Below are 17,549 nucleotides of genomic sequence, written 5' to 3'. Positions count from 1 at the left end.
GTCCAGGAGCTGAGGGGGGTTGAGCATGCATGAAAGTAGTACGCAATGTTATTGCTGATTATTGTAATATGGACTGTGGTGATCAAAATTACGTATGTCGCCTATTTCAAAAGTGGTCGATAAGGTGGGGGGGAGGGGGCAAACATGGCGGTTTGCGCTATGCGTTAAAACGCTGATAGTTCGAAAACGGAAAAGATAGATCATCGGTTAAAACGTCGTTGTAATCCTAAAAATGTGGACAACAATAATGGTCATTGGGTCCGAGGTCGTATCTCTATAAATAAACAAGTTATTGTATAAAATATGTAAAAATGGACTTTTCGTGTAGATTTTTTACCGAAAGTAGAATTAATTTGTGAGTGTCGCAAAGAAGTAATATCAAATATCTTTGCTGATAGTTGTAATATGGACTATGGTAAAACAAAATACGCATGTCGCCTACTTTTCAGGTGGTCGAGAACTTGGGGGAGGGGGGCAAAGATGGCGGAACGCGCTATACATCGAAATGACTGTAGCTCGAGAACGGTACGAGATAGGACGTCGGTTAAAACGTAGTTTTAATCCAAAAAATATTACCAATAGAAAAGGTCATTAGGTAAAAAGTCGTATCTTAACTAATAAAAAAAGTTATAACAATAATAAGTTTAACAAAATCTACATCGTACAGCTATTTTTTTCGAAAATCGTATGGATTGTTGATAAATAATAGTGTAATTACTTAATTACTCGGCTAAATATTAACTAGATGCATTTTCTTATAAGAAAAAAATATATTATTACGAATACATATGGTTTAAAATGTAAAACACGGCCTCCAAACGCCTTAGGGTTCGTCCGTTAGGTTGCGTTATAATTGCTGCTGTTTTTAAAATAATGATTGCTTGTATTTTGTATTTCATTATACACTGAGTATATAAATGAAATAATGATAAATAAATAATCAAACAAATAAGATAATAATTAAATATGAAATATAATATATAGTAGTTTAATTCCATTGTAAATATAAACACCATAAACTTTAAATTTCTTGACCGCTCTCATGCATTAATTATATATAGATGTATATACATTTGTATCAAAGAAAATATTTACAATTTTTTATTTGTATTACAGGTGCTAAGAGAAATTAAAAAGGTACCTATTTAAATTCAACAAATAACTGTTTCACGAAACCAAAGTTGTAGATTTTGTTTGCCCTTGTGAGTTATCTCAATGAATCGTTTACCTATTGTTTTGTTGCTATTAACAACAGTAATAGCCATTACAGAGGTATTCTTCTGGTCTTGTGAAGACACGTATTGATGCGCCAACAAAATAGAGTTGTACAACTTGTATTCAATGATACAGAAGAAACATGTTTACTATTTTACAATTATTCCCAATATCGTCAAAAGGGTAGTTTATCATCGTACAATCTACAATATAACGCGACCAAAACACGAATCGATTTGAATAAGTGTAGTATATTTATCACTAGAAACGATTTTCTTTGAATGAATCATCATATGTTATGGGAACAATTATCCAATATACTATGCCCTTGACTGATGATTAGTTTTTATCCGAGGGATGAAAGCACGACTTTTTCCCTACAATATATAGTATTATAATAATAAACACAGTATTTAGCTTATTTGAATAATCTGAAAACGTAGTAGGTACAATAAATATATGAACTACATTTTACTGTCGTCAATTCCTATATTTTTCGAATGATATTGGCTTCAAGGCTCAGGCTGACTCATCGTCAAAAATCTGCCTTATCTGCAGCACATTTTATAACCTTCATATTTGATGCATAACGAATGTTCAACATAGCAGACGAATGGTAATGAGGCAGCCATAAGCTTTGACACTTTGAAACGAATTCAAACAGTAACATAATAATTTATTTTCAGTCCTTTTCGCTTGAAGATGACAAAAATATAATTGTCATACAATCAACCTTCAGTAATTTAACCACGCGACCTGTAACTTAGACGGGTGTTTCTTTACTCGGGTAAACACAAGATGCATAGTTTATCGTGTCCGACCCCAAGTTAATTACTCCTATAACAGGTGGAGGGGGGGGAGCTAGTTGACCTCACAACAGGTGTCCGTCAGCTGTTTTAAATTACAAATTCACTTGTACTTCCGGTGACGTAAAGCATTTAGTAGCGGTTTCCGACCGAGTTGCACCAACTTCGATGTCTTGAGGCGAACACCTAAGTTGACATTGGTCAGTTGAATTCGATTGTCCCTATTATTCTTTTTCTTATTTATAATTATTTTATACAAAATATTTTAAAGTTTAACACAAACACCTTTTTTGGTCATAATATTAATTGATAGCCTTAATTAATTGGGTCGGACCAAAACGAGTTCGAGTTGGATTATCATCTAGTACATGGTCTGTTAAACTGTAGGCTAAACTTTTTGACGCTCGATAGATTTTTCCTAAATTATAATAAGTATACTATATTATAGCTATGGTAAATATTCACATAGGATCGCATTTCCTGACACGGTCGGAGGTTTTGCTTCAAAACTTACGACGTTCCAAACTGGTCTTGAAGCAATAGACTGACCTAAAATTCAAAAATACTTTTAACTTCTTGTAATTACTGGATGTTAAATAAAAAATTGTTGTTTTTGAGTGACAAACGAAATTTTCAATGGCTCTTATCAATAAGAATAGGCAAAGTAGATCTGAGGACGATTTCTTCAATTCTAGACGCAACTGCATTTGACAATGTCACTAACAATGTCAATGTAACTAAAGGTAGACGTTTGACAGTAGAAATACATAGAAAAGGAATATTCCCTTAATGAAAATGTCATTAGTGGAAGTGTATCCTGTTTTCATCCATCCGAAATATGGCAGTCCTGCCATGATTCTACAAGCGAACCTACTCAATTCTATAACTATCGCAAACGGTAATCCTCAGGTAGAAAATAATAAAAATCTTGACAACATTTTTCACATTCAAGGTCTGATGATCAACTCTTTATTAATCTTTCTTCAAAAACTCTTCCTATCATTTTATACCTGTTCACAATGTATAGTTTGGCAGGTTGTTCACTGCAACTATTCAAGATCCGTTCGATTCTCCAGTTGCAAACTTCCTGTGAGAGGGCCTGGGAGAGCGCTTGGCGTGTCAAGCCATTAGAAGGGTCAGTTGAGCAGACAGAACGTTCGAAGACCGGATCTTGCGAGAACGGAAGACTTGGGCAACGCCACACTGTGAAGATGGTATCGTCCGAACAATTACAGAATACATGGTGTCTGCTGTAAGATGGCCTCTGCAATGCTCTGATTATAGGTGGGGTCGCCAGGTGATGCATGGTGACTCTAACACTTGTCATTAGGTCTGGGAACATCGCACAATGCCGTCATATCGCGATGATAAGTGGAGGAAACCCGGGAAAAGTACGGAGTACAAACCGACAATGTGGAAGTTGTAACGAGTGTATACTGTACGTAGAGCTAAACCCGATGGTAATGTGTCCAGAATGAAGGATCAAAAATTCGACACCATCAAGCTGTAGATACAAGTAGATAAAATATATATAAATTGATTAAAGGTGCAAATTCCACTCTGCACCAATAATTCTCTTTGAAAACCAAAATGTTATAGTCTTATCCATTTAGTTCAATTGTACTATGCTCCATCATCATCATCATTATTTTTCTATTTATTTTCTTTCAAACAATCCCTTTGTTTCAATGTCAACTGAGTAGTCCATCGGTATGAATAATTTATCCTCATTTTCTTCATCCCTTTGAGCGTCTAGGCCTACCGTCTACGCACAGGCCCTTACAGTTTACAGGTTTTTGTTATTCTGTATTTATATGCGTATGTTTTGTTTGGCACATATAAACACTGATCATTGTATCACTATAACATATAACAAATACCATTTTGTTTCAATTTAAAATGCTAGTTTCATCTTAGGCAATTCTTCTTCACTTAAACATGGTACGCCAGGTTATTCTGTTCAGTTCATATACATAAGTGCCTTCTGCAATTAAATATGGTAGGATGACACTATCGGAAATTGAAAGGACATAAGCTCAAATATTTCCTTAGGTTAGTTGGAAAAGAATAGTAAACTTACATTTTTGGGTCCTAATTCGTTGCGAAAAAATAAATTGTAAGCAATACAATTTATCGAATCAGTGGCCGAATGCAAAATTTTTTTTTGTTGTTGTGGGATCTTATTTTCCTTGATCATGGTATAAATATCTCATAATTCATAGTAGGTTTTGTAAATCTAAGGTTTTACGTTGATTCAATCTTAAATTTCGTATGCCTTGCTTACAAAAAGTTCATCAAAATACAGTTAGACAAGATCGAGTGAAAACGAGGCTCAGTTTTAATTATACTATAAGAGAGAGGCGTAGCACGGTGGTACAGTTCCCAGGGTGGCGGGAAAACTGTGACCCACTCCCAGGTTGGGCAACTTAACCTCATGAGTATAGTATGCTATCATTTTGTGTTGGCAATCCTCGCAATTCACACCCCTAGCTTCGAAATTGATAAAATCACGAATTGCAATAAAAATTTATGTAAAAATTTGAAGCCAGGAATGCAGGCTCAGTGTAGATTTTGGATCGTTGGCAATTATCTAGGACTTGAAATTGCTTACCTTGTAATAGGTCTATTCTGGGTTTCCTCTTCTTCTTTGTCTACATGAATCGACATATAGTAAACAACAATTCATCATTTTATTTAAATTCTTTTTTGAGTTATAAAAGTTACGCTGCCCATTGTTTCAACAAAAATTTAATATCAAGGGTTGTATGTGTAACTCTCAACAGCCGTGGACCCCATCACATCCAGGAGGGTGTAGAGGAGGTCGAGCCTGGGACGTGTAAGGATACGGTCCTAAAACCTCCAGCCTGAACTCAGGTCTTCCGGACAACCATCCGATCTGGAATGCATATATTCACTTGTTCAATAGGCTAACAACTCAATGGATTTTATCATTCAACTGTCGCTCATAAAAAGAACGAATTTAAGTTGGTTTTATATAACCCCGTAATAACGACACAGACAAAAAGAATGAATTTAAGTGAACGGAGAGTTTACTTCAACTTTGCACAGTAAGACTTGCTGTTGAAGCCTGACAAAAGACTTTTTCCCAGGCAACAATTAGCTGCTAACCAGTGAAGATAATTTTTTGGGGAAATTTAAAATACGAATTTACCGTAGTTGAAATGAAACTAAAACCATTGACTACCTATTGGATATTATAGGTAAAAGGTAATTGTTGAATTATTGTTGCTGGATCCGAAGAAGGGTTTCTGCAACTTATCCAAAACGCCAACCATCATGCCAATGGAGCCCACCTATTAATCTACTTCTAGTGATTGTTTATTTTCAAGACTAGACACAGGTCTCACCTCTCTGGCTGTGGTAACTGGGAAAGGTAACACAGTTCTGTTGTCCCGAGTATCCTGACAGGTCTGTCGCCGAGGTCTGCGGTTCTTCAGCTCCTGCAGTTCCTGAGCCATGGTGGCGTACTCCTGCTTGATCCATCCGTATCTCGTCTGCCAGTCTTCCCTCGCCCTCGCCTCGGACTCACAAGCCGCTCTCCAGTTGGCGTCCCCTGCGGTCGTAAAATCCTTCTCGTTCATCGCTTCAGAAGGTGGTTGATAACTTCCAAGGTTTGAAAAGGATTTCTTGTTACCTTGAATATGTTTACATTTGATTTGTTTAAATGTTTACAAAAGCAGCTGTTTTCCGACTAGGGTGGATAGTGTCCCATTTCAACGTCTGTTGAAAACGATAGCCTATGTCTATAAGTCAAGCGTTGACTTTAGATGCCGTTGAAATTTTAAATTAGTGACTATGCACATTTGCTCTCACTTGTAGATTCATTGCAGTTTTTAGATTTAAGATAACTTTTAGTTTAGTTGACTGCTTATTAGATGTTTGATAATGTAGAACAGATATATAGTACTACCTATAGATACAACCTCTTCGTTCCCCTTATTTATATTTATGATTTATTTTTTCTTTTGTCCACAGTCTTTTAATATAAAATGATTGTGAAAAACGTTATTGCCTTTTTGGTGGAAATGCTTTACATTAAAACACGAAATAAATAGTAAACAATCAAACTTTCCACGTTTCCAAGATAGATACCGTGAAATATCCTTCAGTTGATCCAAAAGGATGACATATGAATACTTAAGAAATGGTTATAAAATAGATTCCGAACTACTTTATTCCCTACATAGGTGGGGGAGCTCACTGGGAGTGAAGAGACTAAATATAAAAATTAATTTTATTCAAATTACTTTTAGACATTCATTTTTTAAATTGAATTTAACCTTGATTCCACTTCCATTCCTTATTCTTTTTCTGTTCAATCGCACCTTCTCCAGCAAGTCCTTGACTGGATAGTGAGAACAGACCGCACAACAGTCTACATTGTATTATACTGCAGCCGATCAACTGATCCATAAATACATATTGCTACACAGTTTAGATGAAGATTGCCTTTGTTGCACATCCTACACAGGAGACTACAGACGTAGTCTTCCTACATTTACATTTCCTGCAATTCAATACCCATGATTGCTCACACCAAGTATTTGTATTCTGTGACTGAGTGACCGTTTGCTTTGATGACGATGCCGACACTGAGTACTTGTGTGTATATTGTCGGTTGTGTATGTGACTCCTTCCGATCATTAAAAAATATACTCAGATGTTCTAGACCTGTATCTTAGACTGTGAATAAATGTAAAAATTCATTTTCCCTGCCATAGTTGCCAAGTTTTAGAGTACTTTAATATCACTAGTTATGGATGGATCCGATTTCATTTGATTATTATTGAAATGCCAGTTATTGTGGGTTTCCTATTATGGCAATATAATGTTTTACCTCTTTTTCTTGACGTTTTACTCAAACTTAAACTAATTTTTAAATCTTTTGATTTTTTATAGAACTAGGTTTCTTAACATAAATCTATTTGTTCGGAGAGCCCATTCCAGAACTGCCCTCAAGAGGCATAACATGTGTTTTGTCATAGTGATAGTTTTACTTTCCTCTATGTAATAAACTATCCTTTTTTAGACGAGGTTCACGCTTGTGTAGGATGGAATTGCAACGCAGCTATTTCCGGATTTTGTTCACGGACCTAGGATTGGTGTGAGGTCTAAAAGCACATTTTTTAAATACTTTTACTCTACTATACCAACAAAGGTGGAGACGTAACTATCTGTATTTTAACGAAACTATGAACGAATAACGAGTGTAGAATGGCGTGTAAGATGTATTGTGTAGCCTCGTTACTGACTAAGACCAGCTGTTTCTCTAGCCACGACTATTACCTTATACTATTATTATCATGTATGATGGCAGGATGAGAAAAGCACAATGATCTAGGAGCTCTGGATTCAGTTTCGAAACATAAAAAATTGAAAATATACAAATAAAAAATTTTGGCTTTTTCTGTATCGATCCGATGACTTTCCGATTAAGATGAGCACTACAACCACTCAGCTACCCAACTATCTGTTCAATGCCCCCAAAACATGTACTCCTAGCGTTGACAACAGCGTGTACACAACAAACATTCTTTATGATGATCCTTATGAAGTTTGCAGCTGTGAATGTGACACCTCGCAGTGTCAAAGGTCACAAATACCTCCTTATGCAGTTGTAACTGATCCAGCTGTCCGCAGTGACATTCGCCCTCGGTGGAGTCCTTGATGTCAGCAGCGGTACCTCCACACTCCACACTCCACACTCCACACTCCACATCACCGCCTGCTATTGTAACCTATCACTTCCGCTGACTCACTCGTCGCTTTGTCGGATCACATTCTGATCGCACCATAGATAGATAACGTTCCGGGTATATTCTTCTAGGTAGATCCTCCAGGATGAATTGTATGTATGGGTCTGTATTTTCTTGTTGTTATTATTAAATTTATGGACTCCGATGTCAAAGTATGGTGCGTAGTTGGAGGATAAAATGAATAAAGGATGTGTTTAGAATTAGTGACCTTTGTCAGTGAAGATTAGCTGGTTGTTATGCCAAGATCATTTTTAAAGACCCTATGATTGGGGACAGCTCGTCCAGAGAGATCATTCCTCATTATAAACGTAATATTGCTTTGTGTCCCAGTTTTCAGGGAAGCTAAGCGGCTGCATAAAATGTCCAGGTGTGCCAAAAAGAGCTCCGCAATACAGCACTGTATAGTTCCGGGACCAGAAAACATTTCTAGACATCCGTCAAAGTTCCTATTATACGTTTTTCGTTAAACATAGGTGAATAATTACCACCAAATGCTTCGATCCCATTCCCTCCTCCACCGAAAGTGTGCTCACAGTTTTGCTCATACGAAATATGAGAACCAGAATGAATTCTGAGAGAGTCAGTTAAAAGAGTTAATCAAGCTTTATACCGAAAGACGTAATGTTTCGGCAAATTCGAGTTATTGTTTCCGTATATCTTAAAAAATGGTGCACGCAACTTGGTCAAGTATATTTTAAATTGCAATTGGTATATACATGTACAATACGCAATAAATGCGAATAGAAAAGTACAATTTTAACATTCAAGTATATGGATAGAACTAGTATATAGCCCAGTCAATGAATGCAATAAAACAGCCTTTTTCGCAACTAAATGGTGGAAAGCTGGATTTTTTATATGTGATAGAACCACATGAGAGGTGTATTTTCCCAAAAGTCCCCACTTCTACCCCTTGAGCTTTCCCCCCCACCCCCCTCCAAACATAGAAATCGCAGTGATTTACTTAATTGATCATAATTCGAATGTTATGTAAGCTATCGAGCTGCAGTTTGTTTAATTTTATTTCTGATTAGTTTTCCTACAACTTTTGTATTCATAACATTTTTCTAAAACCAATACTTAGGGAGATATATAATTTAAACTTCGTTAAAAGCTTTGTTTCAGAGTGCAAAATATTGTTTTTCTCTATGTATACTTTTAAATATAAATAATACGCAAATATGGTTCAAACAAAAGTTTTAGTACGTTTTTCAAGGTTTACAAATATATTATTGGTTAGTGATCTAGGTGACCGGGTGAAGAGCTGAGCGTCGGCAAAGTGAGCGCGTGCGCTAGTTGAACACCTATGCGCTGCGTCATCGTATCTAGCCCAGCCAATAAACGCACTAACTGCCTTTTTTCGTCGCTAAATAGTGGAAAGCTGAGTTTGTTATATGTGATGGAACCACTTAAGACGTGTATTTTCTAAAAGTTCCCGATTCTCCCCCCCCCCAACCCCCCCCCCAAACACCCCTCTAAACCTGGAAATTACAGTCGCTCACTGTACTGGATATAATTCAAATTCTACGCATGCCATCGTAGTGAAAATTGGTTTGTATTTTTTATAATTAGTTTATCTACAACTGTTGTACTAAAGATTTTCTTATAAAGCTATATCCACAGAGATATAACATTTAAACTTTTTTTACAATGTTTATGTTTAAGAGTACACAATTTTGTTTTACCTTCTATATATTTTTTCCTTAATAAAATACGCAAAATGTTTCAAACAAAAACTTTAGTATGTTTCTTAAGGTTTATAAATATATATTTGATTAGTCATCTGAAAAAAACTGATGTAGTGTGGGGCGTCGGCATTGTCGGCAAAGACACCGGGTGCAGGCTTCCGCGCAGCGCAGCACCGCCCGTCGATGCGTCGCGTCATAGGCACCGACATCGCTAAGTTCTCAAAGGTTTTATACAAATGCTATGGCCTTGTACTTTTTAGTTTACTACCAAAACAATCTGTTTCCAAGCTTAACCGTTAACAGTAAAAACAATTATTATTTAGATGGAACCCAATAATTTTTTTATAACCAGTTTTGGTTCAGGTAAATTAATCTCTACCTACTTACTTGTTATACTTGCAATACTTTTAATACTTGATTTCTTCATATTTGACCAACGAAAGTTTGATAGATTGAGGTATAGATTGAGGTAAAGGCACTAGGCCTTTATAAACACTTTAAAAATCACTATAAACATACTCTTTGCTCTTCCTTACGTTACAATGTGCTTTCCATTATCTACCACCAATGAGACTCGCTTTGTTCCCCGCAAGATTTATACTAACTGTGCCTCGCGGTCAGTAAACATCTAAATAGTAAACTGCAAAAAATACTAATTAGATGAAACCTAATCATTTGTACATTTCTTAAATTTATTGTTGGTTTTAACTCGTTTATCATTTAAAATAATAATTTATTTAATTATTTCTGTCAATGGCTAAACCTATTGACAATAATGTACATGGATACATATATTACATTACATAAAGCTGGGTAAGAAACATACTGAACCCAATGATGAGATGATCCAATTCGCCTATGGGTCTGAGGATGATTGGAGTGTCGAATCGAAATCGACGACCACTTACCATCTTTTATGTATATTTACTGTATTGTCAGTAACATTATAAGTGTAAATTAATGTTTTAAGTGTTAGACTATTAGATGTATTTTATTTTATTTACTTTCCAATTAATTAATGTAATAAGGCATATATCCAAAATTTATAAATAAGTAAGTAAAAAACTATTTGTGTCCCCATACATGCAGGCAAGACTATTTACGGGATACATACAGGCAGATTATTCAAATTTCTTAACATATTGTGTAGATGTGTCAATCAAATTGAGGTTTTTTTTCGTAAAGATTGGCAGCAATGTATTACGAATCTGCTTTACCGCACTAATACGTGGTCCAGATCAATCATTTTTAGAGACTCTATACTGTGAATCTTGGTGAGGTTCTGTTCTCTAATATTTTATTGTTTTCATGTTATCTAAAAAATTAATCAGCATAATAGTTATTTATTGGTTTTTGGTAGACATTATGCAAACGTTTAACATCGCTAATAAAGATGAAGGCGCTTATTAAGTGTTTTAAAATAAAAAAGTTAGTTTTAACATTGACTGATTTTAATTTGTGTTCCTTACCATGATTAAAAATGGCTTATAAATACTACCGACAGTTTTCTACGTTATTCGTGATATTATTTTGACACTGGCTTACAACTCATGGCAGAGCAGCCATATTTTATTTGCTAGCGGGAAGCGTGAAGAGAGGGACATATCAACGATAGGACGCAGTTTGTATCAAGGATTAGTGAGTGGACGAAAAATTTTTACTGACCGTGAGGTGATTCATTTAGTCACGGTTTAGCTTGGAAACAGATTGTTTTGGTAGTAATGTAGGCTACAAATTTCAGATTCAGAAACTTTTTGCAAAATACACGTCTTAAGTGGTTCTATCACATATAACAAACTCAGCTTTCCACTATTTAGCGACGAAAAAAGGCAGTTGGTGCGTTTATTGGCTGGGCTAGATGCGATGACGCAGCGCAGAGGTGTTCAACTAGCGCACACGCGCTCAATTTGCCGACGCCCAGCTCTTCACCCGGTCACCTAGATGACTAACCAATAATATATTTGTAAACCTTGAAGAACGTACTAAAACTTTTGTTTGAACCATATTTGCGTATTATTTATATATAAAAGTATACATAGAGAAAAACAAGATTTTGCACTCTGAAACAAAGCTTTTAACGAAGTTTAAATTTTATATCTCCCTAAGTATTGGTTTTAGGAAAATGTTATAAATACAAAAGTTGTAAGAAAACTAATCAGAAATAAAATAAAACAAATTGCAGCTCGATAGCTTACATAACATTCGAATTATGATCAATTAAGTAAATCACTGCAATTTCTATGTTTGGAGGGGGGTGGGGGGAAAGCTCAAGGGGTAGAAGTGGGGACTTTTGGGAAAATACACCTCTCATGTGGTTCTATCACATATAAAAAATCCAGCTTTCCACCATTTAGTTGCGATAAAAAACATTTATTGACTGGGCTAATAATTCCATGACCTTTTTTAAGCTGTTACAATATTTAAGAAAAGAAAACATCATAGTCGAATCGAACCTCCAAAAGTGAGTTGCTCTTGATTTTCTCAGGATTGAACAGATGACGATCCCTCCAAACCCTTCATGTTCTCTCGAACCTCTTGTAGTCTCATAACTCCACTCTTTCTGTCGCTGATTTGGCGACTTTTACCAAATCATAACTCCCCCGATCTAATTGAAAGGAAAGAGAAACTCATCATTCTGGCCGATGACGGAACAATTCAGCGGATCCACGGAACTCCGCAGGACGGATGTAAATGAGGGCCAACTAAGAGGAAAGCGCCATCTGGAGCGTGATGACATGTCGACGTTTCGTTTTCGTTGCGTCCCGCTTCGTCAATCGTCACTAAGTAAAAAGCTGCATGACGTGAGATGCTGGGTAAAAGTCGCGACCAGCGAACGTGGAGACAAATTGGCTTATTATTTAAGCTTCGACTTTCGTTTCTCTTCTCTTTCGTGGCGGTGATAAACAAGTGTAATATTTGAAATGGTTGTAGTAATTTATGTTGTTAACTACGTTAATTTAATGTTTTTAGATATGCACAGATTGACAACATTCTTATGATTTTAAATGGGTTTGAGTTGGATCTCTTAACAAAATAAAGTCAGTAACAAAAGAGGTTAGTTTATAGATTTAGGTTAGGTTAGATAAGATATTTCATTGTATCATCATTACAAAAACATATTAAATTATTTATTCGTACTACAAAAATTGAATCGAATAACTATCCCATCATAACCCACTTAAATTTAAAGTAATTAAATGAGTCACAAAAGTGAATCTTTTCGACACAAGCTAGACTGAGGAATTGAAGGTTGAGGAGTTGAGGGTTGAAAATTACCAATGAGTTATTGTTTATTGTCAACACAAAGTAATTGTTTCCTAATACACTATTCTTTCAAGTAGGTCACAACATTATTTTCTGTAACTTGTTTCTTGTTTGTCTTAAAAAAAAGCTAGCAAAATAATTGACCTTTTTGTCGTTGTAAAAAAGTTAGCATAAAATAGCACTGTTAAAAGATTTTACACGCAAATTCTAAAATATTTCCACATTTCAATAAGTCTTAATATACATATATGAAAATTATTAGTTGCAGTAAAATATTCCACGTATGCACGATGATTAGCACAAATAAATAATTCGAACTATATGTTTAGGTTATATGTATTAAAAACTCCTTTCTTCATAACGTTTGCACGATGAGAGAACATATGATAAACCTTTGCCAAAGGCTGAAAATATAAGAGTTGTTAACAAAGGTTTTGTAACGCCTCGTCCCGCCACGTTAATCAACTCATCATCTGTGACGTTGTAACGGAGCGGGGATTTAAAATTTAAATGTGTGAACTTCCCGAACAAATAGATCGCGCCACTTTTCGTCGTTTTTATACAGTTTTAACACCACTCGTGTGCATCCTGAGCAATTAGTTATTCTTGTTAATGAAATATGCAGTAGTTTATTGATGGTCCATAAATGAGAGGTGTAATCTGTACAAATATAGTCTAATGTAAATCAAGGTCCAAACTAACAAAAACGAATCTATTTTATTATTAAAGTGATACAAACAAATTTTATGTAAACGGTTAAGGTAATTTAACGACTAAAATTATAGGCATATGGCACATCAAAATGAAGCTTAGAGTGTGTAGATTTGCCGAAAAGTATTGATATGGACGAATTTCCTAAGGGCTCTGCCCCACAGGCTGATTTCCAAAGGGTTACGCCTGACATGCTTCCAATGTTCAAATGATTTAATTTAATTTAGTTAATGAAACAGCTGGTCAGTATAATGAACTGGTGTTTGTTTATTTACTCGAAAAATAGGTTTGTGACACTATGTAGATTGAGGAGGGTTATGTTTAATTTTAAAGTGAGGTTGTATACGTTTTGTAAAGTATTGCTCAAAGTTTCATTTTTTAATTTATATAGTAAGCTACTTGTGAAGAGGCTTGGCTAAAATTGAAGAATTATGGTAAAATATGTCATTTATGAAGCATCAATATGAAGCAATTGATGCTATTGCTACACTAAGGTATGTTGTCATATTCTTATGGATCTATATTAACATCAAAAGTAGGGGTTTGAAAGTAAGTAGGTTTACGCTTTTAAATCAGTTTATATTTTCAAACTAAATCATAGAGTTGCTGTATTTTAAAACACACATCAGCACCACTTTAATAGCTTTCTAGGTCACATTTTCTTCCCGTTGCAAAGCACGGGTATGGCAGCTTGTATTTATTATATTTGATATAATTTTAATTTTAAAATGGTCAAGTTTGAATTATTTTATTATTTAGTTGAATTAGTTATGAGCCCCTAAAAATGCTCAAATTCACACTTCAATACTATTCAAAACTTGTCTCCGAGGCGATTCTCTTTTACCTTTCAAAGAATACCTCGTAGCTGAAGAAATAAGGCTCAAGAACAACATAGGTGTGTTTTGTATATCTATGTTCCATTGACTATAAAGAGTTTCTACTGACTATACTATAAACATAAAGCATGATTTACCTATTGTAGTAAGGCTACAACTATAAATGAATACACTGCAGGCCATTAAAACAAGCGTTTCTATGAATTCTAGACTGTTGTTTACAGTTTGACTGATTGGTCGTAGAAGTACTTTAAAATTAAATTTCTTATAGCGTTGGCGAAGAAATACCTGATGCACCCACCTTCAAACGTGGAAAAGAGGTAAAATAGTTCAATACTAGAGGCTGCTACAAGGTAGCAGCTTGTCAGACGTCATAGCGAAACAAGACGAAAGGAATTTTAATAGATTGACTATACAAGTTAAGAAATATAGAAGAATCTTTTCTGTAATTTATTCAACCTTACGCATGATGCATAAAGACGACATTTAAACAACTCAACAGTATCTTTGACCCTATCTAATTTCTGTAAAGCTTCCTAAACTTCCTTTAAGTTCATCGCAAGAAATTTATGATCTTATGGTATTGATTTGTTCAAATTGGACCACTTTTAAACAGAACATTTTTTGGAATTCTGAGTGTCAGTGTCAATGAAGATAGCGTGTTGGCCGCTCGCTCCACTGACAGAGGCAGCACACAGTCTCACAGACGACACACGCACAGAGTTGTAGCCAGCAGTTAGTACCGATCTTATCATTAGAAACCACATAAAACCACAGAGCATGTCCTGTTCAACAGTGAGCAGTTCCACTTCTCAAAGATTTAAATGATTCGCAGATTTTAGTATAGATTTGTATATTGGTATACAGTTTTAGTTTAATCCCACAACCATTGTATTTTTAAATCTTTGGGAGATAATCATAAGTAGTTTCAATATACTACCATGGTTATGATTATGGCAATCCTCGGAAGTGGGTTGTTGCAAGGCATTCATTATTCAGAAACGTCAACCAGTATTTTCGCCAGTTTAACAGAGTGATTATCTCCCGAAGGCCAACATTCATCGGGCTACTGCAACTTTGTAAGCTTCTATCCTTCTAGTCTATAAGATTCATTCAACAATTTCTTGTGGGCCTAAATCAGCTACATTTTAAATTTGGACCACACTTTGGATTTATTTAAAACATATTTCGTTATTTATCTGTAATGCTAACACTGCACGCAGTCTGTAACGTTAGTTGCAACATTTATCCAAGAGAAGCCCTCGATACAAACAACGTGGTTGGCCCATGGAGGATCAAACCTTTAACCCTTTTGATATAAATATGAGACAACATTGTCGTGACACAACAAAGAAAATCCCAAAAGGTAAAGCTATAGCACATGTTTAATTATGTATTAGCAAAACTAAACATAATCATAATGCAAGCATAGTATGATTTTTGTTAAAAGTCAAAGGCTAGCTATTTTACTAAAATAAGGCATCGGAGCCAAGGAATCTGTAACTCCTTGAAACATGGTATCCTTTTATGCTTTTTCAATGTACACGTTTAAGTCGGCTGTGGTTCCGTCATTTCTATGGTGTCAAAATCGCAAGAACTTTTTGACAGAATGTCAACCTTTAGAATTGTATTAAGTTTAAGCAGTCACCCCTGGTTAAACTGGGTATGCCCGATGATATAGGCTACAAATCAATATGTACATGACAACTTAATTGTAGATTTTTCGTTGCCTCTTGCTTACATCCAGCTCCCGGACTACAAGGAAATAAAATTCTCCCTATACCCACGGTTCTCGCAGCTTTGTCGGCTTCCAGTGATCCCTCCATTAACCGACTTGCAATTAATCGTGTTTATCGTCTCTCCTGAACTATGGAGTGTGAAGTCCCTAGTAAGCTAGAATCCGTTAGCTTACATCCAGCTTACTAACTACAAGGGAATCAATGTTTTCCAATACCCACGGTTCTTGCAGCTTTGTCGGCTCCTGGTCGTGGTGATCCCTCTATTGACCAACGAGCTATTAAACGTGTTTATCGTCTCTCCCGAACTATGGAGTGTGAAGTCCCTAGTAAGCTAGAAATCCGTTAGCTTACATCCAGCTTACTAACTACAAGGGAATCAATGTCTTCCAATACCCACGGTTCTCCCATCTTTGTCGGCTTCCAGCGATCCCTCCATTAAAACCGACCTGCCATTAAACGTGTCTATCGTCTCTCCTGAACTATGGAGTGTGAAGTCCCTAGTAAGCTAGGAATCCGTTAGCTTACATCCAGCTTACTAACTACAAGGGAATCAATGTCTTCCAATACCCACGGTTCTCCCATCTTTGTCGGCTTCCAGCGATCCCTCCATTAAAACCGACCTGCCATTAAACGTGTCTATCGTCTCTCCTGAACTATGGAGTGTGAAGTCCCTAGTAAGCTAGGAATCCGTTAGCTTACATCCAGCTTACTAACTACAAGGGAATCAATGTCTTCCAATACCCACGGTTCTCCCATCTTTGTCGGCTTCCAGCGATCCCTCCATTAAAACCGACCTGCCATTAAACGTGTCTATCGTCTCTCCTGAACTATGGAGTGTGAAGTTCCTAGTAAGCTAGAAATCCGTTAGCTTACATCCAGCTTACTAACTACAAGGGAATCAATGTCTTCCAATACCCACGGTTCTCCCATCTTTGTCGGCTTCCAGCGATCCCTCCATTAAAACCGACCTGCCATTAAACGTGTCTATCGTCTCTCCTGAACTATGGAGTGTGAAGTCCCTAGTAAGCTAGAAATCCGTTAGCTTACATCCAGCTTACTAACTACAAGGGAATCAATGTCTTCCAATACCCACGGTTCTCCCATCTTTGTCGGCTTCCAGCGATCCCTCCATTAAAACCGACCTGCCATTAAACGTGTCTATCGTCTCTCCTGAACTATGGAGTGTGAAGTCCCTAGTAAGCTAGGAATCCGTTAGCTTACATCCAGCTTACTAACTCCAAGAGACTCAATGTTTTCCAATACCCACGGTTCTCGCATCTTTGTCGGCTTCCAGCGATCCCTCCATTAAAACCGACCTGCCATTAAACGTGTCTATCGTCTCTCCCGAACTGCGGAGTGTGGAGTCCCGGTTGCTTTGAGGCCCGGAAGCGTGGGACGTGCGTTGTTTACATGAAGCACGCGGCCGACCATGTAATGAGCCTTACTTCAGAGAATACGTAATCCACGTCCGTCCGCCGTCCGCCCCTCGGTCCGGGGGAAAGCCGCTTGCCCA

At 36.5% G+C, this 17,549-nt stretch overlaps 1 protein-coding gene across 1 annotated transcript; it reads right to left on the bottom strand.

Annotated features, from left to right (window-relative positions):
* Positions 1-4,765: 4,765 nt before the first annotated feature.
* On the bottom strand, positions 4,766-5,698 carry LOC129004725 (uncharacterized). The gene is made up of 2 exons (XM_054433307.1): positions 5,390-5,698; positions 4,766-4,917 (listed from the first exon to the last, which is right to left on the bottom strand). Exons 1-2 carry the CDS (start codon positions 5,621-5,623, stop codon positions 4,798-4,800), a joined length of 354 nt encoding a protein of 117 aa, XP_054289282.1. The 5' UTR covers positions 5,624-5,698; the 3' UTR covers positions 4,766-4,797.
* Between the last annotated feature and the right edge of the window lie 11,851 nt (positions 5,699-17,549).

The sequence above is a fragment of the Macrosteles quadrilineatus genome, unplaced genomic scaffold (genome assembly GCF_028750875.1).
Source record: "Macrosteles quadrilineatus isolate MER2022 unplaced genomic scaffold, UCM_ALF_1.0 Scaffold_11__1_contigs__length_5352618, whole genome shotgun sequence".
Taxonomy (NCBI): domain Eukaryota; kingdom Metazoa; phylum Arthropoda; class Insecta; order Hemiptera; family Cicadellidae; genus Macrosteles; species Macrosteles quadrilineatus.
This window is presented reverse-complemented; position numbering and strand designations above follow the sequence as displayed.